We start from the raw sequence: 23,941 nt of genomic DNA, 5'->3' as shown, positions 1-23,941 counted from the left end.
TGTCCTTGGCCTGCCACCTTGCCCACTGAGCAGTAAAGGAATGCAGGTGGTATGGGGTAGGGGAGGGGGCTGCCCATGTGGCGTGCCAGGACAGGTTTTTATTTTCATTTTCTTCAAGCTCTGTGGGTATACCGTACCTCGAATCCCCAGCTGCACTGTGGGTAATGAGAAAAATTATTGGTCTGACCTGGTCCTTTAATTTTTTTTGCCCACTCATAGCTTGAGCTTTCATTAGCTTTCATTTCTCATTAGGAGAAAAATCAAAGAGTGAGAATTAAACACCTCTTGATTTATTATCTTACTGAAAGTGGGAAGTTGTGGGGCTGGATGAAGGAAGGGCCAGCCAATGAGTAATCCAATGCAAGAGACCACTGTCAGCACGCAGCAACTAGGATCTTTCTCTTCCTTCTTGAAGACAATAGGGAGCAATGTAACCTCCAGAAATATTTTGAATCTCCACATTCTGGCCTCATTGATTTAAAATATGGCACTTTCCACAAGTAAAGATAACAGGTCTCAAACTACATTGGGTTTTTCTCTTTTCAAGCATTAGGGTTAGATTTGCACTAATCCTTTCAAAACTGCTTCCCAGCCCTCAATTATGTGGCTGCCCCCATAGGCTCTACTCTTCAGGTATAGAGAGTGTCCCCAACTCATCCAGTAATCTGCTACTACTTGTCATGCACGTGTAGGTGTTTAACAAATGAATGGAATGGGTGCATCCATGCATGGTGAATGGTGGGTGCCTGCATGGTGAATGGTGGGTGCCTGCATGGTGAAATGGTGGGTGCCTGCATGGTGAAATGGTGGGTGCCTGCATGGTGAAATGGTGGGTGCCTGCATGGTGAAATGGTGGGTGCCTGCATGGTGAAATGGTGGGTGCCTGCATGGTGAAATGGTGGGTGCCTGCATGGTGAAATGGTGGGTGCCTGCATGGTGAAATGGTGGGTGCCTGCATGGTGAAATGGTGGGTGCCTGCATGCATGGTGAAATGGACTGGCTGGACTTAATTTGTCTGTTTGTGTGCATTTTTAATAATACCCTGCCTCACTCCAAAAAAGAAATGAAGCAATATTCATTTGTGTGCTAACACTTCTGAATCAGGCAAGAGAACATCAATGCAGCCCATATAGCTTATAACTGGTTGAGACACAAAAGCAGTCATTGTGTGGTCACACAGCTTCCAGGGAACAGGGGCCAGCACGTCCTTCACAGCTGTGCACGGCCCTTTCTCCCATGTGGAGCTATAACGCATATTGGCTCTGTCATAAAGTGCAGCTGCCCCCCAAGCTTCCAAGGCCGGAATTATAGGAGAATCTTCCTATGGAAAAAGACAGCTGGATATTGGTTCTCCAACTCTTGTCTCTTGAGTCGTACCACCCACCTGAGGATTACTCACTTTGTGTCATCAGACATGCACCCAGCGGACAAAAGAGCAATAAACCTATTTGGGTGCACTGTTTTAGACTCTGAGCCTACAAAAGCAGCATGGCACAGGGGGCCAGAGAGCTCGGCATTGCAGATAGAAGGAACTGAGCTGGAATTGTAGTTCTCGAAATTATGAGTTGCATGGCTTTGGGCAAATCATTTAAGTGATCCTCAATTTCCTCATCTATAAAATTGGAATACTACCATGCTTACTTCACACAGTTTGGGTAAGGCTTAAATGAATTAATAATATAAGTGCTTAACAGAGTACCTAGCATAAAATAAGAATTTAATAAATATCATTTTCCTAAAAGAGATACATTAGAGATAGTAATAGGGGCCGGGGAAAAGGCGGTCATGCATATCATTACAGGAGCTGAGATAGACCAAATCTACAATCTGAACTTGCACTGACCAGCCAGCCTACAGGAAGCTCAGGAATGAGCAAAAATACTAGGAGGTGATCAGATGAGGCTCTTTAGAGAGACTAATCCCTGGGTGGTGTAACTGTTAATTCGTAGCAACCCTATAGGACAGAGTAAAACTACCTCACAGGGTTTCCAAGGAGCAGCTGGAGGATTCGAACTGCCGACCTTTTGATTAGCAGCCAAGCTCTTAACTACTGTGCCACCAGGGCTCCTAAAGCGCTCAGCTACTAACCAAAAGGTTGAAGGTTCAAGTCCACCCAGAAGTGCCTCAAAAGAAAGGTCTGGCAATCTGCTTCTACAGCCATTGGAAACTGTATGGAGCACAGTTCTACTCTGACACCCATAGGGTCACCATGAGTCGGAATCAACTTGATGGCAACTGGTTGGTTGGTAGGGAGATGGGGAGTTCTCAAAAAATCCCTTTTTTTTCTGTTCCTCTAATCCTTCAGCCCATTCCCTTACCTCTTGGGTAAAGTTTCTCTCTTTGGTGATATGTATATTCCACCTTTTTCTCATATCTACTAGAAAGTTTAGTAACATGTTTAGAAAATGTCTTGAGATCCCTGAATCCAAAGAATTATTGGTCATGTTAATAAGTTTCTCTCTTTGGTGCTATGTATATTCCACCTTTTTCTCATATCTACTAGAAAGTTTAGTAACATGTTTAGAAAATGTCTTGAGATCCCTGAATCCAAAGAATTATTGGTCATGTTAATATAGTGTTAAGTAAACAGAAAACCCAGCAAGGAGAGTTCCATGGTGGAACATGACAGAAATTCACAGGAAGTGAATTATTCCCATCAAGGTGATGGTCTGGCCGGCTTTGGACTGTACATTAATGCTTCTTTCATGATTTTAGCCAATCAGACTCTCATGTTGATAGTGTTAAATTGAACTTGCTAACTTCAATTATTTTCTCAATTTTAATTATTCAGGTGCATCTTCCCAGAACCTGGAGAAATTTATAGAAAGGTAAGGGTTTGGGAGATGGATATAAAAAGTTGTTTTAAATTTTGTTTTTTGTTTTGAAAAATAAATGGAAACTCTCTGCTGTTACCCCACAATCATTTTCACTGAGCATCAATTGCTTATTGGTCCCTATCCAAACACCGGGATGCCTCTTCTTGGGCCAGTGAGCCTGGAAAGTGATTAATTTACATATGTCCTTTAAAAAGGATCCTACAAAATTGGTAAAATTTAGGCCTGACAGAAGTTAAAAACGGAAAAAGAGAGCATGTCATATTCCTGTTTTATGAGCAAGTAAACAATTTTGTGCTCATTTTGGGCTTAAAATTCAGAAGTGAAACTCCGGGTGCCCAGAGTGGTGCCTTTGCCTTTTCAAAGTCGACTACAGACCCTTGGCTGTCAGGGTGTCCTACAAATCTGGGCCCTAATAACTTAGGTAATGCGCATGCCCTGACTGATGACAAATGCGATCAAAGATGCTAAGAAGATGACAGGGTGTCTGTCCTCCAGGGGCTTCAATCCCCTCTTCAATTTTATGCATTTATGTGGCCTTTCCCTAATAAGGAAGTGTTTAAAGACTGTAAAGAAGAAGGGGAAAGTGGGAATGGTGATTGATTACCACCAATAATAGTAAAAATGCCAAAAGTTTACCGAGAGGGTGGTAAAAGTTGTGGAGCCAGCCTGCGATCTGGTTACAAAGCTAGCTTCCAAGTGTTTGACGTTCCGATTTCATCTCTGGCTTTGCAGTTTGTCTAGGAACCAACTGTTGGACCACCCAGCCATCGTCATATATGCCATGATTGGAAATGACGTCTGCAATGGGTGAGTTATAGAGAAAGATTTTGAGTTCTTTGGCTCTAAGTTTCCCCCTCTTCCCTACACCACTCCACACCAATTCCACTCCATTATGGTAGCCTGCTATTGAATTAAATTTTTCTTAGAAGCAAGTCCTAGACACATGTGACATCAACAGAACAAACCTGTGAAGCTTCTTGAAACTATCTGATCCTTCAGTTCACAACTGGTGTCAAAACAAGTGGGTGTTGTGATCCATTATGGGTTTTATCACAAGAAATAAGTTAATACTAACCAAGACTCCAAGATTAAGGATCATGAAATTTTAAATAAAAGTAGGCAGAATCATGGTTGTCCCTAAAGAACACCTTCCTCACTCATATTCTGATATGCTTCCTCGCGTGCTAAAGACAGCATAGATTTACAGCATTTGCAAAGAAATTGTACATAACTCAAAGCCAATCTGATTAGTTCTCGTGGCCCATAGTAAGAAAGCAGTTTCATCAAACTGCTAATATTGGTGTTGCTGTTGTTGTTGTTAGGTGCTGCCAAGTTGGTTCCGACTCATAGAGACCCTATGTACCACAGAATGAAACACTGCCCAGTCCTGCGCCATGCTTGCAATCGTTGTTATTCTTGAGACCATTGTTGCACCCAGTGTGTCTATCCATCTTATTGAGGGTCTTCCTCTTTTCCACCGACCCTGTACTTTATCAAGCATGGTGACCTTCTTCAGGGACTGAGCTCTCCTGACAACATGTCCAAGCTATGTAAGACACAGTCTCACCATCCTTGCTTCTAAGGAGCATTCTGGTTGTACTACTTCCAAGACAGATTTGTTTGTGCTTTTGGTAGTCCTTGGTATATTCAATATTCTTCACCAATACCACAATTCAAAGGCATCAATTCTTCTCCGGTCTTCCTTATTCATTGTCCAACTTTCACATGCATATGATGAGATTGAAAATACCATGGCTTGGGTCAGGCGCACCTTAGTCTTCAAGGTGACATCTTTGCTTTTCAACACTTTAAAGGGGTCTTTTGCAGCAAATGTGCCCAATGCATTGTGTCTTTTGACTTCTTGACTACTGCTTCCATGGGTGTTGATTGTGGATCCAAGTAAAATGAAATCTTTGGCAACTTCAGTCTTTAATATTGGTAGTGATTTCAAAATGTTGAATGCTTGAGTTCCCCACAATATTTTGGGAGGCCTCTCAAAATCTGTGCATGCCCCTAAGAATAGGCTACACATGTGAATACCATCTGTCCTGTGACCATGGACAAAGAAGAAAGTTGAGAAGAGCTGATCTAAAATAACTTTCCATTAGCCACCTACTCACCATTTTGCAGACAGAAAAATAAGGTCCAGGGAGGGTCCGTGACCTGCCCAAAGCATCATGATCGATTAATGTCAGAGGTGGACTCGAACCCATGTGGTGCTAGAATTTGGACCATCCTACTCACTGCCCCAGCCTTCATTTTCCCATACTTCACTCACCAATTTTTCCAAGCCTGTGCTAAAAATAAAGTTCAATATTATTAGAGCACACTTGCTCCCACAGATACTGCCATGAGAGCCCTAGAATGCCTCTGGTGAAGGAGGTGTAGACATAATCAGTGAAGTGAGTTTGGAACAGGGGATACGAGAGATGCTTATGTTTCAGGCACTTTCTTGGAGCCCATTAGGCTGGTTTGCCACTCTCCCTAGAACCCCAAGTCCACCAAGTCTACACGCTAGGGAGCCAGGTCCCGACCTCTGTGACAAGCTACCAGAACTGTCTAGTAAATTGCAAACAGCCCCTAAGATCTGCCATGAGACAAGAGCCACACTGCTCTGTATCATTTTATGCCCACAGCAGCCCTGAAAGATAAATAGGATTGTCCCCATTTTACAGATGAGGAAACTGAGGTTGAGCAAGCTTACGAAACTTGCTTATGCAGCTACTGAGTAGCAGAGCTGAGAGCCAAACTAGAGTCTCTGACTCTAAGTTCAGTGTTTTTTCTATAACCCATACTTATTTGCTTTCTTTTATTCATTCACTTTTTTAAAATACATACTGATCACCTGCTATGTGCCAAGAGCTGTACCAGATTTTGGGATATAATGGCAAAGGGGCCACAGTCCCTGACCTTAAGGAGCTTAGGGAAGGAGAAGCATTGAGCTGCAGTCCCCCTACCTCCATTGCAAAACAGAACAAACCTGCAGTCAGACCAGCCGGTGCCCCTCCAGCCCCAGATCAAGCCAGAGGGGCACAGAGAGCAAAGTGGATATACTGAGTAAAGAACACTTGTGGAAACAGACTCACTCCGAAAGCCAAAATTCCCGAAACCACTTTTCCAGGAGAAATGGCTTATCCAGAGGGCCCTATGGCCCAGTCCTGCATTTCCTTTTCCAAAGAGCCAAAGGGCAGCTGGCATCAGCTGGCACTCCTGCCAGCCTCTCCCTGCACCGGGGATCTGGGCAGAGAAGCAGCACACATTTGGTGAAAGAAGAGAGCTGGCAGTGCGGGATGTCCCTGTGGTGCCCACTTTGTGGCTTTCTGCGGAGGGGTTAGAAAAATAAAGACAGATGGCAGCTACACCTCCCCATCTGCCAGAACGCCAAGGTGGAGGAGATGTCCCAAAATGAACAAAGTGAGCTCATAGAAAGCTGGAGCCAGTACGGAGTTGCATAACAAGTCCATCCTGGAACAAGTTTTGTGATATTTGCTTAGACTTTTTTTCTTCTCTTTCCTTTTCTTTTTTATGATGACGCTCGCTCTGACTGAAATAACGCAGCTCGGTGGTGCTTTCTCAGTTCTCCAAACTCATGTAGGTTCTTAATAGTTACACATTAAATGACTGAAGGCAGAATTTGGAAGACAGCTTTTAGCATCAGGGATTCAAAAAAGACTATGGTATAAAAGAACTTAGCTTCCTCATTGTAACTCTACTCTATTTGGCCTAAGCTAAACCAGCTTCCAGAAACCCTGATGGCGTAGTGGTTAAGTGCTACGGCTACTAACCAAAGGGTTGGCAGTTTGAATCCGCCAGGTGCTCCTTGGAAACTCTATGGGGCAGTTCCACTCTGACCTATAGGGTTGCTATGAGTCGGAATGAACTCAAGGGCACTGGGTTTGGTTTTTGGTTTTAAATCAGCTTCCTTCGGACTTTGCTCATTACTGTCCTCAAAAGTGATATAACATGAGTGATCTCGAAGGGGCAAAATTCTTGAAGACTGGGCAAATGTGAGCTCCAGCAGCAAAACCTTTGGGTGGCAGGGGCAGGGGCAGGAGTGGGAAGTGGGAGTGGTCTTAAACCATAAAATCACAAGGGCTTCATAAGGACAATGACAACCCTTCCCCAACATCCCAATCAGCAATTGCCGGAAGTGTGATAGATTTGTAAAAATATTAAACATTAGCCACATAAATTGACATAGTTCCATTTTTTTTTACAGTGGACATAGGAATGGTACATTCCTATGAATGAGCCAGGACCACCCAAGGTGTCAGCCTCCAACCCTTGTTTTTCTGCAATGCCAATGGTTCAGATGGTGTCCAGGGCAAGCAGATTGGCTTTGCATTAACAGGGAGCCTGCAAAGGTGTGGGCCGTCACAGACCCCAAGGAGCTCAGGCTGCCAAGGAACTATCCATTCTATCCATTCAAATGGTAGAAAACTTGCAGAGGAGAGAATGGACAGACTCCTGCTACTCAGAGGAATCTCCCTCCAGCCTCCTCAGTCAGAGGCATGGTGGCAAAAGGAATGATAAGGAATTTCCCAACCCTCCCCCAGTATGTTCCTGGCCACACCCACTTTTAGGAGACTCGGTATCTTTATGCATAGGGTAATGTGGACCTAGCGAGCCCCACCCCTTCGCATTCTGTGTAAAGATACCTCTCTGAGGGGGTGGAACTGGAAGCGAACAATGTGGTTCCAACTGGCCAGCACATCTATCATCTGGATGTTTCTAGAAAATGAATGCCAGCTGTGAGTGAGGTCTGAGTACTAAACAAAGACAATTCTCCACACATGAGCTCTGGTTCTGGGGAACGGGCTTTCTGCAGAGGCTGTCTGCTTTCTTCCTTGAGAGGGGGGACATCTTTCTGGCATCCGACAGGTGAAATCTGGCCTGCCAAGGTAATGAAATGATCATGGCCAGCCCTGCACCCAAGTAATGAGGCTTAGTTTGCATGATCAGGCACAATTCATTAGGACAGGGACAGGCTTCTGAGCCACCCCAAGGGTCGAGGCTGCTTCTGTGTTCTGAGCCTGGCCACGTGCTCCTGGCCTGTGTGAAAGTGAGTTGGTGGCATGGACTTCTCTCTCATCATTTTCCCTGGTGAAACCATCACAGCCCCAGGCTGGTTTCCAAATTTTTTCTTCCATAGTTCAATGCTCCTAGCCCCTCATCCCTCTATCTGCAGGACTGGTGTGAGCTGTCCAGTGTGTGAAGAGGGGTCCCAGGACACTGGGGTAGACAGGATGGTAGGGTGGACCTGACAATGGGCTCCAGAACACCTGGGTGGAAAATGGCTTGACCACTTTCAGCTCAGTCCATTCAGCTTCTGATTGACATCAGACAAGTCCTAGGAGATATTTCCCAAACCTCTGGGGTCTTTTGACACTGTTTCCCAAAATACTGGTGAGGTACATCGGCCAGGAATCAAACCCAGGTCTCCCACATAGAAGGCGTAAACTCTACCACAGAACCACCACAGCCTCTGGTGGCACTAGAATCCTCCCGAAAATTGCCAGAGGAATAAAGGTACACAGATCCAAGGGGTATTGAGAATTTTTTAGGGACAGAAGCCAGAAAACATCTTCTATCACCTAGAAGAGAAACACCTACCACTTAGACCCTTTTCACCCTTGCCTGAGCTACCAACTGGTTAATTTTGTTATGCACATAAAGGGATACAACTGGCAATGCAGGTGGGTAAAGCATGTAGCTATACCTGATGAAGAAAAATGACTGGAGAGTGTTCCTTTAGCCACACCAAGCCTTCCATTTTGATTTCACTTAGTAATAAGCCATTTTGATTATGCATGCTTAATTTGTGAGGTGCAGTCTCATAAGTACAAATTAGCACAGATCCTTTGTTTATCATGAGAGTTGTGCCTCTAACCAAAATAATAAAAATAATAATGATTAAATAGGGAGTTTGGGAGACTTTGCTCCATCTTAACTCATCTTGCCTTTCTGCCGCTGGAGAGCCTTAGCTCAGCATAACTGTGCATCAAAGTGTTGTTGAATCAGCCACAAAAAAAAAAAAAAAAGTGAGGGTGCGAAGGCAATAATTGATAGACAGTGTGGGCTAGCTCTACCGATGACAGAAGACAGGATAAAACCCAGTTACTCTGGGCAGGTGCTCCTGGTCTGAATAAATCCACAAGGCAGCCGAGATCCCCTTGACATACAGGAGTCCTTCTGTGCATATAAAAATCAAGCCAAAAAGGCCTACCGACCTGTCTGAGTTATTTACTGTTGCTGTAATAGAAACATTATAAGTGATTGGCTTTAAAGAACAGAAATTTATTTTCTCACTGTTATGGAGGCTAAGTGTCCAAATCAGGGACTCCCATGCATATGCCCTGGGTGTTCCTTGGTTCCTTGTCTTGTAGACATCCCTCACGTGGCGTCTGTTTTCCCCTGTGTGTGTGCATTTCTGTGTCTAATCTGCTCTTTTTAGAACTCAGAAATTATTAGATTTAGAATCCACCCTACTCCTATATGATCTAATTAACATAACAAAGAAAACCCTATTTCCAAACAGGATCACACCCACAGGTGTAGGGATGAGGATTCCAACACATATTTCCGGGGGAACAATGTGGTTTATGGTGTTAACCCAAAAAACCACCCTTCTGTGCCCAGCAGATAGGCAACCTATTCTCAAATCCTTACTGGTGCCTTTTATGCAATGTAAGGGGATTTTTATTTATAAAGTGGTATAATCATTTTCACATTAACAAAAAATATGAATTTAGCATTCAGCTCTGCATGCTGGCATTTTATAAGAACACTTTTTTTTTAATAGGAAAATTCAGGTAACATATTATGTAGAGTAGAAGCACTTATACCAACCACAGCTGACACCCTACTGCTACCCAGAAACACTAGACTTGTGTACTTGTTGTTCATCACAAATTGGCTCATGTGACCTTCATGCCCCTGGTCAGCCTTGTCACCTCATGGATAGCAGCCAATCTGGGAAGTGATTTTATTTAACTAAACAGCTGTAGAGGAAAAGAGAAAGCTACAATGTTTTCTGATCCTCCTGCTAAAGCTTAGGTGGAGTCCACTTTTTTCCCCTTTCTTTAGAAAGGTGAGTACAATGATTCACTGGTTTCCTAGGACTACCGTAACAACATGCCACAAACTGGGAGACTTACAACAACAGAAATGTACTCTCTCACAGGTCTGGAGGCTAGAATCAAGGTATCAGCAAGACAATGCTCCCCGTGAAGGCTCTAGAGAAGATCATTCTTTCCTCTTCCTAACTTCTGGTGGTTCCCAAACATCCTTGGTGTTTCTTGGCTTTTGGCAGCATAATTCCAGTTTCTTTCTCCATCTTCCCGTGACCTTCTTCCCTGTGTGTGTCTCTCTGTGTCCTCTCCTCTCCTTCTAAGGACACCAATCATTGGATTTAGGGCCCACCCCAATTCAATATAATTAATTACATCTGCAAAGACCCTATTTCCAAGCAGGGTCATATTCACAGGTTCCAGGTAGACATGAATTTTGGAGAGACACTATTCAACCCACTAGAGAATCATTATGTAAAGTTGGAATTTTAAGGGTGAAAAATAGAAAACAAGTCTATAGTGTCATTCCATTTTGGCCAACAATGAAAAGCAATGAGTAACAGGCAATTTAGAGCCTAAAAAGTAGATGAAAGCCTTAGAAAATTCTGTGTTCTACTCCCAGACTCATGTAGGCTAGTATCCTAATTCAAATTTGGTGTATCCCTGAAAGTATATACAAAAGTCAACTGTGCAAAAACTGAAAAATAATAGACTTACATGTTCAAGCTGAAAATATTCTTGCATCCCTATTTACACCTTGCCTTTTAAACAAAACCTTCAATGATGGAGTCCTACTATTTCGTACATTCTTTACTTTATTCTTTTCCAGATCAATTGATAATAAGTCAACCAGCTTAAATTCAATAAGTGTCTGACTGAGGATAAACATTTGCCACTTTTATTCACTTATGGTTTCCATCTTTGTTTCAAATGCTTTGGTTTTAGACCTGTGTTTCTTATCACTATTTTCAGCACTTTTTCCTTTGGTTTTTACTAATTTTTATGAAACTAGAAGAGAGAAATATAATTTAAAAATTCAAACATCCTCTAGAGAATACAAGCACTGCTGTATAGAGAAAGGCAGTGATGTAAAATGCAATTCTTTGTTGGCAGACAGTGCTGCAGGGCGATAGCCTGGCAGAGTCATCCATCAGGAAATGGAGGAAAGTACACATTCGGTGTAGGAAGGCAGGATGGCGGGATAGAATGTGGACACATAATGTAACATCATTTCTCAGTGAAATTCTGTTTCCTTAGCTGTGATAGATGTGAAAGATTTTAAAGACCAAGTTGCAGATCTCAAAGTATCAAATAAAGAGCAAGGAATATGAGACTCTTTTGCTTCCATTAATTGTGTGTATCAATCAGGATAGGTGAGGTTATGCTGCAGAAATAAACAACCTCTGCAATCTAGTAGCATAAAGCAACAAAAGCGTACTTCTCACTCACTCTACATGTTCACCAGGCGTCAGTGTGGGCCCCTGCTCCAGGACTCAGAATGGTTAACAAAAACCAAAACCAAACCATTGCCGTCAAGTTTGTGCTGACTCATGGTGACCCCATGTGTTAGAGAGTAGGACTGCTCCGTAGAGCTTTTCTTGGCTGTAATCTTTATGGAAGCAGATCACCAGACTTTTCTCCTGTGGCATTGCTGGATGAGTTTAAATAGCCAACCTTTAGGTTAGTAGATGAGCACAAACCATTTGCACCACCTGGGGACCCATTGTCCATCCCAGTAGCAAAGAAAAAGAGTGTTCCAGAGGCTCTCATACCACCAAGCATGACACATGTCACTTCTGCTTATCAGCCAGAACCAGTCACATGGCCCAGACACACCCACAAGGGAATCAGAAAGATTGATACCATGTACCCGAATAGTGGAAGCCAGGAATATTTTGCATATGGCACCAATAACCACTAGATTAAGAGCGTGTGAGTGCGCGCACGCACGTGCGTGTGCGTGTGCATGTTTGTGGTGTGTCTTGTATTTGGTGCATCTATCCTTATAGTCTACTAAAATATTTTCTGGGTTTTTTTTTTTTCACCAACAGGAAGACTGACCCAGTCCCAGAAATGACCACTCCTGAGAAATTGTACTCCAAGGTCATGGAGACTCTGAAGTACCTAAATTCCCACCTGCCTAATGGCAGCCATGTTATTTTCTATGGCTTAGCAGATGGAACCTTTCTCTGGGATCATTTGCACAACAGATATCATCCTCTCGGTATCAGTTTGAAGATTCTTTTACCCTCTAACATCACTAGATATATAGTTCAGTGACTATAAAGTTCAATGTATATATACAGTTTGACGTTTATATAGTTCAAACTGTGTAAAAATACACCCAAAATGCTATCCCAGTTCATGGGTCATAAACAAAAGATCCCCCAGGGGCAGCATCTAAAGGTAAGTATCCAAAGGTGGACAGAGTCAGGGCCAAAGCCAGAAAGGGTAGAAGTGCTTAATAAAGAATTAGGACAAATTGAAAGGTAAGAATTTAAATCAGGAAGTATCTTTACCAAAAATGAAATCTAGGATGGGTTGATGAAACCCAAACAAGAAAAAGCAAGCCCAGAGTGAAAGGGAGGGATTTCCCCAAACTTCAGTGGGAATAAAAGCAGTGCCCCCTAGTGGTCAGTTAGGATTCACTCCCTGCTTCTAACCTCTCTTGTTGAGGCCCTTGGCTCTGAAATGTTGTCAAGGTCCCTAGGAAATTCTAATGGCTTCTCTAGCATTCCAGATACTTTAAAAATATTGTAAAAATGGTAGCGATTTACATTATGGAGGACTACTGTCATGCTGATCCTTAAAGTCACGCCGTGAGGTAAATGTTTTAATTAATTCATTTCATTTTATAGATAAAAAAAAGGAGACTCAGGAGAAGTCAAGTAGCTTGCAAATATTCAGTTAGTGTCTAGTTTAACCATTTGCTCCACCTGGTCGCACAGCTCATTGTACATATAAGCTGGGTGTACCAGGGCTCTGCTTTCTGTGCTTCAGGGGAGTTTCTTTCTGAAGAAAAGTAATTATTAAGTACCCACTTTATGCCAGGCACTGTTCTAGGCATGGGTTAAACAGCAGCAGACAAAATAGTCATAAATCCTTGCCCACATACGGCTTATATTCTAGTGGGAGAAAGACCCCGAAAGTTTGTCAGATGGTGGTTAGTGTTATGGGACAAAAAATAAGGAAGGAAGGGGTTAGGAAGCGTTGGCCTCAGTCCTCCTTGAAAAATGTCTCCTGGGAGAAACCTAGGAGCCTCTTACTGATGGCTCCTGTACCAGTCAGTCAGGAAGACGGTGCTACCCCTTCTCTGATGTTGCCATACCGGTTTCCTTAGACCAACCCAAGCTAAAAGGCTCTAGAGGCCCAGTCCATTTCTTGAAAGAGTCAGGTGAGCAATTCAGAGGAGGAAGACCTGAAACTCAGTCCTTAGCACCCCCTTAGGGGGTTTTAGTGGAAAGCAGAATGTCACAGTTGAGGTCATCAGAGAGTTGTCACTTGCATATTTAATTTCTTTGTGCCTTTTCAATCTGCCCTTGTCCTCCTCCTGCAGCCCCTGTTTAAGCCAAACCCTACCTCCTCCCTCAGTAAATTCCACTCCTCTCCACAGGAAAGAACAGTAGGTAGCCTTTAACCAGCTTTCAAAGGACTCTCTCTGGTCTCTTGTGGGGAAAATAGTGGATACCCAGATTCCAGTCTCCCCACCAATGAGGCTAAAGTCATTTTTCTCTTGAGCTAGTTAAGTGTACAATAAATGCCACTTTTATCTAAACAAAACACTGTCCATTCTCCCATGAGGAAAGAATATTCCTCCTCTTAACAGAACTTTGACCCTGCTTCTTAGAAATGATAACACAATAGCACAGAGGAGAACTGGACACCCTCCTAGACAGCCTTGCACACGTGAAGGATGACCCCTTGGCTGAGAATGCCTCCTTGAGTCATTGGACATGAACATTGCAGTTCGCCCAAAAGATTCTTTCCGGTTCCTAAATTTCTCCCATGCTAAGAAATGCTTGGAAATGGAAGCTAGGAGTGGGGAAGGTGTGCTCCCAATTTACTCAGTCAGTCACACCATGGGGATTTGATTTGGGTTTTCTGCTTTCAAATCCCAGTTCTTCCTATGAACTCTGGTCAGAATTTATGAACCTCCATAAATTCTTTCCCATTACATACTATGGTTAAATCAAGTGAACGTGCCATGCAATTCACTTGATTTAACCACAGTGTGCAATATTGGGACTCCCTTAGTGGTGCAAATGATTATGCACTGGTCTACTAACAGAAGAACTTGGTGGTTTGAGTCTACCCGGAGGAGCCATGGAAGAAAAGCCTGGTGTTCTGCTTCCAAAAGGTCACAGTCTTGAAAACCCTATGGAGTGTAGTTCCACTTTGAAACACATTATGTGGCCATGAGTCAGAATTGACTCAGTGACAACTGGCAGGTTTTTCTGGTTTTGTTTTGTTTTTTTTATGTAATAATGACTTCTTGGAATTTGGAAGGGAGTTTGGGACAGGGGAGGGCAATTGGGAGACTCATCGTCCACTTTTGTGGGTTCTCTATGTCAGCAGTTCTCAACAGGGGCAACCTTGCTCATCCCTCTTAGCCCCCCCATTGTCACAACTGGGGGAGGTGGTCCTACTAACATCTAGCGAGTAGAGGTCAGCCCCTCCCCCAACCAAGAATTATCCAGCCCAAAATTTTAATAGCACCAAGATTGGAAACCCTGCTCTAAGCCTTGCCTCTTCCTCCTCACAGGGCCCCTTTCTAGCCACTAACCACGCATTCACATTTCACAGTACAAGAAAAGAGGGAAAAGGTAGAACAAGTTTGCTCTTTATAAACAGCCCCAGTTTGGGGTGGGGAGGGACAATTAGGAAGAAAATTGGAACCATCTAAATTTTGCTTAATGTTTTTATTATTCATATCTTAAATTATCCCTGCTGCCTGGTTGCCATGGGAAATAAATTATAAATTCCTTAGTGAGGCATCAGGGCCCTTCCTAGACAGACTGGGGAGGTAGGTGGAATTTGCCTAACTTCCTCGTTTCTCCTTTGGTGGCATCTCATAACTCATATAGGTGAGAGGCTTGAAGAGAGGGCATGTTTTCTCTTCTCCTGTTCCCACCCCAAACCCAATCTTTGGATCCTCATTCCCACCAAGACCGGTGACCAAGTCACTGAAAGGTCATGCCTCTCAGGTGTGGCTGCATGGAGCAAGAGTCTGTCATGTGGTGGTTCCCAGCCCTACCTGTACATAAGACTTGTCAGGAGACCTTCTTGAAATATGAATGTCAAAGCTTCACCACCCCCCACCCCCACCACCAGCCCTCACAGATTCTGATACAATTAGTCTGGAGTGGGGTCTGGGCATGAATGTTTTTTGTTTAAGATCCTCAGGTGATTCTCCTGTGCAGCCAGGGTTGATAACCACTGGTTCCAAGGACTCAACTCTGAGGAGCATAGTTTCAGACGGGAGCCAGCAAGAAAGCAAGGTTAATGCTGGAACAGCCTCCAGGGCACTGGCTCTTGACTACTAGCTTAAGGTTGGTTGTTTGGATCTACCCACTGGACACAGAAGAAAGGCCTGGCAATCTGTTTCTGTAAAGATTACAGCCAAGAAAACCCTATGGGGCAGTTCTACTCTGTAACACACAGAGCTGCCATGAGTAGGAACAGACTCAACAACTAAGGCTTTTTTTTGTCGTTTTTGCCTGTATTAGGGTGGTGTTGTTGGATGCCATCCAGTTGATTTTTGACTCAAAGTAAACCCACGTGTCAGAGTATAACTGCCCCATAGAGTTTTTTAGGCTGTAATATTTACAGGAATGGCTCACCAGGTCTTTCTCCCATGGAGCCACGGGGTGGGTTCAAACCACCAACCTTTGGTTAGCAGTTGAGTGCTTAACCGTTGCTCCATACGGTAGTCATCACTTTAATCAATAGCCAGACACACGAATCTGATTCCTGGGGCACTGTGCTAAGAGTTGTGAGAAGCAAAAGAGGCTAGTCATTAACGTTTGCAGTCTGTTGCCTCTTCTCCCCAGCGTAGGGCAGGCAGGAACTCCACCTGAGAAATGATTAAATACTCCAGCATTTAACTGTCAGGATAATAAATGCCCAGAATAAGAATGGGCTTCTGGTTCACTCCTGCCAGGCAGGAGGGGGTATAGTCCTTCCAGCATCTCTCCACTCAGCCAGGTTTGGGAATCACTAACCAGTCTTTGACTAGCTACCAAGGACTGTGAAATTCTGCAATTTCTACCAACCAAACCAAACCAAAACTGTTGCCATTGAGTCAATTCCAACTGATAGCAACCCTGTAGGACAGAATAGAGCGACCCTGCGTGGGTTCCAAGGAGCAGCTGGTGAATTTGAACTGCCGATCTTTTGGTTAGCATCTGAGCTCTTAACTACTGTACGACCAGGGCTCTGAAATCTCTACCAGTAACTAAAATTTCTGTTGAGAGCTTATTTTCTTTGTAAGGAATTACCAGGTGGTAAGTCTCATATGGAAACCCTGATGGCACGGTGGTTAAGCACTCAGCTGCTAACCAAAAGGTCAGTGGTTCAAGCCCACCAGCTGCTCTGAGGGAGGAAGATGTGGCAGTCTGTTTCCATAAAGATTTACAGCCTTGACTATGCTATTGGGTTGCCATGAGTCTGAGTTCTACTTGACAGCAATGGGTTGGGTTGGGTTGGGTTGGGTTGGGTTGGGTTTGGTTTGGTTTGGTTTGGTTTGGTTTGGTTTGGTTTGGTTTGGTTTGGTTTGGTTTGGTTTGGTTTGGTTTTTTTGGAAGTCTCATACATTAGGATTCTACTTACATAGATTTTCTGGCAAAAGTCAAGCTTGACTAGCCACGAGTCCTCTCAGGCACAGTCAATAAAAAAATGCAACCATCCCATAAATATGCCTTGGAATTAAAGATGGTACTAAGATGGATCCTTGTCCTCAAATGAGAGAAGACAACTCCACTGGGCAAAAATACCACAGAGACCCTGACAGCAAAACTGTGGAGTAACAACAACAACAGCGCAAGCTATAGGCGTTCTGGGAGCTGTCAGAGGGTCAGACTACAACCAGGCGAGCTTCAAATAAGCCAGCAAGAAGCTCTTTCTTTTGGGACCTCTGCCAAAAAAAAAACTTAAGTGTCTTAAAATACCTTGTAACTTATATTTTATTACTGGCTCTCCTCCAGTCTGAATTAATGTGTTTTACTAAGGTTTAATATATTCAGGTGGTAGTTCATGAAGGTGTGGCTCACCTTTGTTGGTACTAAGCTTTTATGGTCCCTAAAATTTCAATTATGTTCCAAGCATTCAATAAATACCAAAAAGCCTGCCCTAAAGAATTTACAAATTACTGAGACACAAGCTGCTACTCCAGCCAGCTAGGTTAGAGCATGTCCCTTAGTCTTCAGATGGAGCATGTTACACCCATAGGGTCAGCCTCTGGCGCCCCCTGCACGTGTACAAACACACACTCAGCCTTTCCAGCCTCTGGTTAGGTAGATCCTCAGCCCCTGCTAACTTCCGGCCACTATGGGACAGTCCTTCTACCCTAGCCCTTGGAAATCAGTGATAAACTTTGTTAATTCGGCCGACCTTCTTTAATCAGGGAGTCATACACACACCTCATGTACTACACATAGCTAGGGTCGCTCTTTCTACCAGGGCTCTTCAATATTACAAAATACCATTAAAGTGGCATGAATAAAAGGTAATACTTACAAAGAAAGAGCGAGTGTTCAGCCGGGAAAAACCATTTCCCTTTTCCGTTTCTTTAAACCATTAGCACATCTTAAGCACTCCCAAGCAACCTCCCATGTGACAGGCCCCAGAGTCACAAGCTCTCCAGCAGACAGAAATACCAGAGAAAAGGAAAGCAACTCATTACACCTTTCCAGTTATCTCCAACTACACTAACATGCCCTTGTCCTGTTCAGCAGGCTGAGCTAGTAAAGCAATCCAGGTGGGCGTGAGGGCACACGGATGTTAGTCATGGTCAGGCATAAAGTTCTACCTCCCTCCAGGTTGAAGATAACTGCTACTGGGCAGGGTAAAGAGAGAGAGGCCACCCCTGAGGGAGACAGGGACTGGTCAGGGCCAAACAGGCTGTCAGGGCCACTCCCTTGTCTCTGACCAGGCTCCCTATTGCTTATTACTGGGCCCCGGTCTCAAGAAAGAAACAAGATGGCAACCCAGCACCAAAGCCAACCAGAAGCTCTGGTCCTGCACTGACGTTGAGAGGAGGGAAGGTTGCCACCCAGTGGTGATTCCACCAGGCACAGCGCTTGAAATTGCCCAGTCACTGCAGGCACATCCTATGGAATTGAGGGGCTAGGGGTACAGGTCAAAGGTTATCAGTCGCTGCAGCCAGACTGGGCTGAGACAGGCAGGAGCTCACATATGAAGGGGCTAAATGACAAAAAACCAAAAAAGAGAGGGAAAGCAGCCTCAAAGGGTAGAAAGCAGGGACCAGGGAAAGATGGGGGCTCAGTACCCCAAGCTGGTTCCATAGTAAGGACAGAAGCCAGTGGCTTGGGAAGCCTGTGCAGGGCAGAGGAGACCCTGGTGTGTCACTGTGACTTTAAAGGCAGTAATAAGCCTGTGGTTCCCGAGTGGGGATTCACTCACCCACCCACACAGAGAGATAATATATTTTCGTCTGTGACAAGAAAATTGAATCTATCTTTCAGTCTAACTCATCTGAGGTATAAGTGAAAAATAAGACCATGTTCCATCACTTTCAATCTTTCTCTTTGCTCTGAGATAGCTCCTGTTATTTCCCTTTATTTTTGTGAGTGTGTTACAAGTGTTAATGGATACAACGTCAGTCACTCACCACCCCTGAGATTCGGGGAGCCTGTATTTTGTGTCTCAGCCACAGCATGCAAGTTGAATTGCCTCTGGGGGTGGGTGTGCTGGAGGGGGGCAGAGAGGCAGACGGTGTTAATGTGGCCGCCCAACCATACGAGAGAAGAAATGATCCCCACAGATTCTGGGTCTACAGTCCATGCTTGGAAAAGCTCTGGCTGAATCCACACATGGTGCTAATCGCCTTTATTTTGGTTGTTGTTGTTGGTTGCCTCTGAGTCGATTCTGACTCGTGGAGACCACATGTGTTACAGGGTGGAACTGCTCCATAGAGTTTTCTTGGTTTTATCTTAATGAAAGCAGATTGCCAGGCTTTTTCTTTCATGGTACTGCTGAATGGGTTCAAACTACCAACTTTTAGATTAGCAGTCAAGCACAAACCATTTATACCACCTAGGGACCTTCCTTCGTTCTTACGTACCTTTTTAATCTCCACCAAAAAATAGGTGTATGGGCATATCTGCTAATGAGTGCTCAAATAAAATATCCACTGGGCAACACTCCATCCAGGGCCATGTTGCTGTTGTTAGCTGCCTCCGAGTCAGCCTTCGGTGCATGGTGACTCCACACACAACAGAACGAAACACTGCCCAGTCCTGCGCCATCCCCATGATTGGTTGGGGATCAGATTGTTGTGATCCATAAGGTTTGCTTTGGCTGATTTTTGAAGTAGATCACCAGGCCGGTCTTCCTAGTCCCCTTGTCTGGAAGCTCCCCTGAAACCTGTTCAGCATCGTAGCAACACAAAAGCCTCCGCTGACAGATGGGTGGCGCTGCACACAAGGTGCATTTGCTGGGAACCGAACCTGGGTATCCCACACAGAAGGCGAGAATTCTACTGCTGAATCACCACTGCCTCATGACCAGCACCAGGAGGTGACACATAATGTGCTGGCCACCCCCATTCCAAGGCCCCCCTCGCCCCCCGAGCATTTCTCAGAGGCAAAAGTAGCAACAGAAAAAAATTCTCAGAAGACAGAAGTAGCAGAGCTTCAGTCCATCAAGCCACAGGCACTACATGGTCAGAATGTCCTGCCAGGTCCTCAGGATGGGATAATTAGGGCAGATCGGGGTATTCCATAAACTTAGAAAGGAGGATTAGGTCAGCGACCACCTGGAATTCTCCGGGTGCCCCCAAGGAAATTTGATATTTCATACATTGCCAGTAGAGACTGCTACTCTTCCAGGTCTTTGTCAGAGGCATTCTGGTCCATAAAAATCTAATTAAAAAAAAAAAGTTGCCATTGAGTCTATTCTGACTCATGATGATCCCTTGTGTGTCAAGAGTAGAGCTATGCTCCATAGGGTTTTCAGTAACTGATTTTTTGGAAGTAGATCACCAGTCCTTTCTTCTGAGGCACTTCTCAGTGGACTTGAACCTCCAAACTTTCAGTTAGCAGCTGAGATTTTTGACTGTACCACCCAGGGTCTTCTATTCTGGTCCATACTTCTCTCCCTTTCCCTGGAGTCCAGATGCAATCAGGTCCCTCTGGCCCCACCCTGGCCCACACCAAGAGCTCTAGATGGGGGTGAACTCCTTAGAGCCCCTCCCCACCTCTGGGTCTGAAGCCTTAGGGGTCTCAGCAAGGAGGAGCGCATAAGAAGTTGATCACCCAGCCATTCGTCACAAGCAGCACAGAATGAACGATCAGGGCATGTCTGGCTGTGCCACTTTCTTCAGGGCAGGCAAGGTCACTCACACACGTCTCTAAGTGGTTGCTAGGGCTAAGCGCACACGTCAGGCCAGACCTTTCTGTTTTCCAGGCCAGCTAAATAAAGACGTGACCTACGCACAGCTCTACTCCTTCCTGAACTGCCTCCAGGTGAGCTTATACCCTGATTTCTCCCACGGTTCCCCTTCCTGTTACCCGTCGCACTTCCTCTTTAATCGAGTGGTGTTTTCATGCTCTCAGATCAGCCCCTGCCACGGCTGGATGTCTGCCAACAAGACTCTCCGAACTCTCACTTCTGAGGTATGACTGTCACAGGCCTGGTGATAGCATCTTTGATCACTCTTGACCTGTGTTTGCTGTGGTCTCACTGAACTCTGGCAGGGCTACCGTCTTCAAGCTTGTGAAGAACATAAGCAAAATGCCAGACTGATGAGAGGCTGCTAGAATATGTGCCCTCTCTCTCTCCCTCTGCCTCTCTCTGAGCCTTTCTGTCACTCTTACTATCTCTATCTGTGTGTTTCTCACCTGTGCACATGTGTACACACACACACACACACACACGCATGCACGTACCTTTTAAAGTTTGTCCTAGGCATATTTGTAGAGATGGAGAGAACTGAGCAAGGTTAAGCCTTATACGTGACTGAAGTTCTCCCGAGGCGAGTGAGAACCAGATGCTCCAAAACCTTCCTGTCTTCTCTGAGGGAATACAATGTTCAAGCAAAATGTATTCCTTTCACTTTGGTGGATGATCTCTTTGTAAAATATTTATTGATGTATCTTTCTAATTGGAAACCCTGGTGTCATAGTGGTTAAGTGCTATGACTGCTAACCAAAAAGCCGGCAGCTGGAATCTACCAGACACTCCTTGGAAACTCTATGGGGCAGCCCTACTCTGTCCTATAAGGTCTCTATGAGTCAAAATCGGCTTGACAGCCAGGATCTTCCTAATTCGAAAAAACAAACCAGTTGCTATGGAGTCAGGGTAGAACTGCCCTCCACAGGGCTCTCAAGGGCTGATTTTTCAAAGTAGATCACCTGACCTTTCTTCCAAGGCACCTCTGGGTGGACTCAAACCACCAGCCTTTTGGTTAGTAGCTGAGGGCGTTAACTTTCTGCACCACCCAAGGACTGCTATCTTTCTAATTACAAAAGAAATATATTTTAATTAAAAAAAAAAAAAATCCTCGAAGAAAGAAAACACACACATACAAAAAGCAATAATAAAAATCACCCAAAATCCCACCTCCCCGAGTTATATGTGTGTATGTCCTTCTAATACTCATTTCATTAATAGATGTTTTTTGCTTCCATGATATCACTACACACATACCATTTTCTGCCTTCCAATGTTAATAAATTGTCCCTCCACGTGATAATTTGTAATCATTCGAGAGTGTATACAGTATATGAATGCACCATGATTTACCTCATCCCTTGGTGTTGGACATTTAGATTGTTTCCAGTTTTTCACTATGATAAATAGTGGTATGATGAACCTCCTTATGCACGTATCTTTGTGTACATCTCAATTTCCTTAAGACTGGTTTCTAGAAGTAAAATTACTGGGTCAAAGAATTTACTCGTTTTTAAGGATTGATTCATATTGCCAAACTGCTCTCCAGAAAGGTTGGAACAATCGACATTCTTATTCACCACTCCCACAGCAAACTGAATCCACTATTATCGTGGTTATTCATATTTTCTTTGCCAATCTCGTGAGTGAAAAATGACCTCTTCAAAATATTAATTTGCACTTATTTGGTTTCTAATAAATTTTAACATTTTTCATAAGATCATTGATCATTTTCCCACAAATAGAATTTAATTTTCAGAGCTGCTCTCTGTTAATGGCTTGTTGTTATTGTAAGCTGTCTAGTTGATTTCAACTCATAGGGACCCTGTAGGACAGAGTAGAATGGCCTCGCAGAATTTCTTAGGCTGTAATCTTTACAGAGGAGGCTTGGTAGTGCAGTGGTTAAGAGCTTGGCTGCTGATCAAAAGGTCAGCAGTTGAGATCCACCAGCCACTCCTTGAAAACCCTATGAGGCAGTTCTGCTATGTCCTATAGACTCATTGTCTTATTCATCTAGTGCTGCTATAACAGAAATACCACAAGTGGATGGCTTTAACAAAAAGAAATATTCTCTCACAGTCTAGTAGGCCAGAAGTCCGAATTCAGGGTGCCAGCTCCAGGGGGAAGGCTTTCTGTCTCTGTTGGCTCTGGAGGAAGGTCCTTGTCATCAGTCTTTCCCTGGACTAGGAGTTTCTCAGCACAGGGACCCCAGATCCAAAGGACATGCTCTGCTCCTGGCATTACTTTCTTGGTGATAGGAGGCCCTCCCATCTCTCTACTCACTTCTCTTACATCTCAGAGAAGATTGTCTTAAGACACAATCTAATCTTGTACAATATGTCCTGCCTCATTAACATAACTGCCACTAACCCTGCCTCATAACATCATAGAAGTAGATTTACAACTCATAGGAAAATCACATCAGATCACAAAATGGTGGACAATCACAATACTGGGGATTATAGCATAGCCAAGTTGATACACATTTTGAAGGGGCACAATTCAGTCCATAACAGTCGCTATGAGTCACAATCGACTCGACAGCAACGGGTTTTGTTTGGTTTTTGGTAATCTTTAAAGGAGCAGATAGCCAGGTTTTTTCTTTTTCCCCCCATGGAGCTGCTGGTAGGTTTGAACTGCTGACCTTTAGGTTAGCAGCCAAGTACTTAACCATTGCACCAGCAGGGCTCCCTGATGATGGCTTAGAGAGAGAAGAGTGGGGTGGGGGGCGGTGGGGGGGAGGATCCATCTCTTTGTTCTGCCTGAATTGTCTGGCTGAAATCAGAGCCTGGCTTGTATGGAATCTTCTCTGTTTCCCTTGTACCCAGAGAGCAGCACTACTCTCCAGAACACTGAAAACAGTTGCAACCCGTGAGAAATTTACAAACTTCAATCTCTTCTACATGGATTTTGCCTTTCAAGAAAGTAAGTTGCTTGTTTTAAATACTGACAGAAGACAAATGTAGCAGCTACCTTTTTGAGCCTACCTGGGTAATACGTTATAAGCCAGCAGCAATAGATCGGGCCAAGTCATTTCTGCCCATTCTGACACACCAGTAGTTCCAAATAGTGAAAAAAAAAAAAAAAAAAGATACGTGTGAAGCTCCTAGGCCGGACCATTCCTGCCCATTCTGACACACCTATAGCTCCAAATATTGAAACAAAGGTAAGTGTGAATTTCTCTCTGAGGTGGTGGAGGCTCAGCAGCTCCTCCTTACTCTGTCAGCATTTTAGAATCCCTAAAGCAATAAAGCCAGCAACCAGTTGTAAAGAGCTTTGGACTGGGAGCCGACAGGCTAATGGAATCACCTAACATTTACTTGCCAGTTTAGCAAACGCTCTGTTTACCTTATGGGCTCAAGTTGGGTGCGACGGGAAGGAGGGTAAGGCAGTGCCTCCCAAAGT

General features: G+C 44.2%; 1 protein-coding gene across 2 annotated transcripts in view; it reads left to right on the top strand.

Annotated features, from left to right (window-relative positions):
- Nucleotides 1-23,941, top strand: part of AOAH (acyloxyacyl hydrolase) — a 264,955-nt gene that overhangs the window by 220,741 nt on the left and 20,273 nt on the right. For both annotated transcript variants that reach the window (XM_003406941.3, XM_023544293.2), the window contains exons 14-19: nt 2,792-2,828; nt 3,570-3,644; nt 11,959-12,131; nt 20,552-20,610; nt 20,701-20,760; nt 23,365-23,461. In XM_003406941.3, the coding sequence (XP_003406989.1) occupies nt 2,792-2,828; nt 3,570-3,644; nt 11,959-12,131; nt 20,552-20,610; nt 20,701-20,760; nt 23,365-23,461 (501 nt within the window). The remainder of the gene's footprint in view (nt 1-2,791; nt 2,829-3,569; nt 3,645-11,958; nt 12,132-20,551; nt 20,611-20,700; nt 20,761-23,364; nt 23,462-23,941) is intronic.

Source organism: Loxodonta africana, chromosome 8 (assembly GCF_030014295.1).
Source record: "Loxodonta africana isolate mLoxAfr1 chromosome 8, mLoxAfr1.hap2, whole genome shotgun sequence".
Taxonomy (NCBI): domain Eukaryota; kingdom Metazoa; phylum Chordata; class Mammalia; order Proboscidea; family Elephantidae; genus Loxodonta; species Loxodonta africana.
The sequence above is the reverse complement of the archived record's forward strand: the minus strand, read 5'-3'. Positions and strand labels throughout refer to the sequence as shown.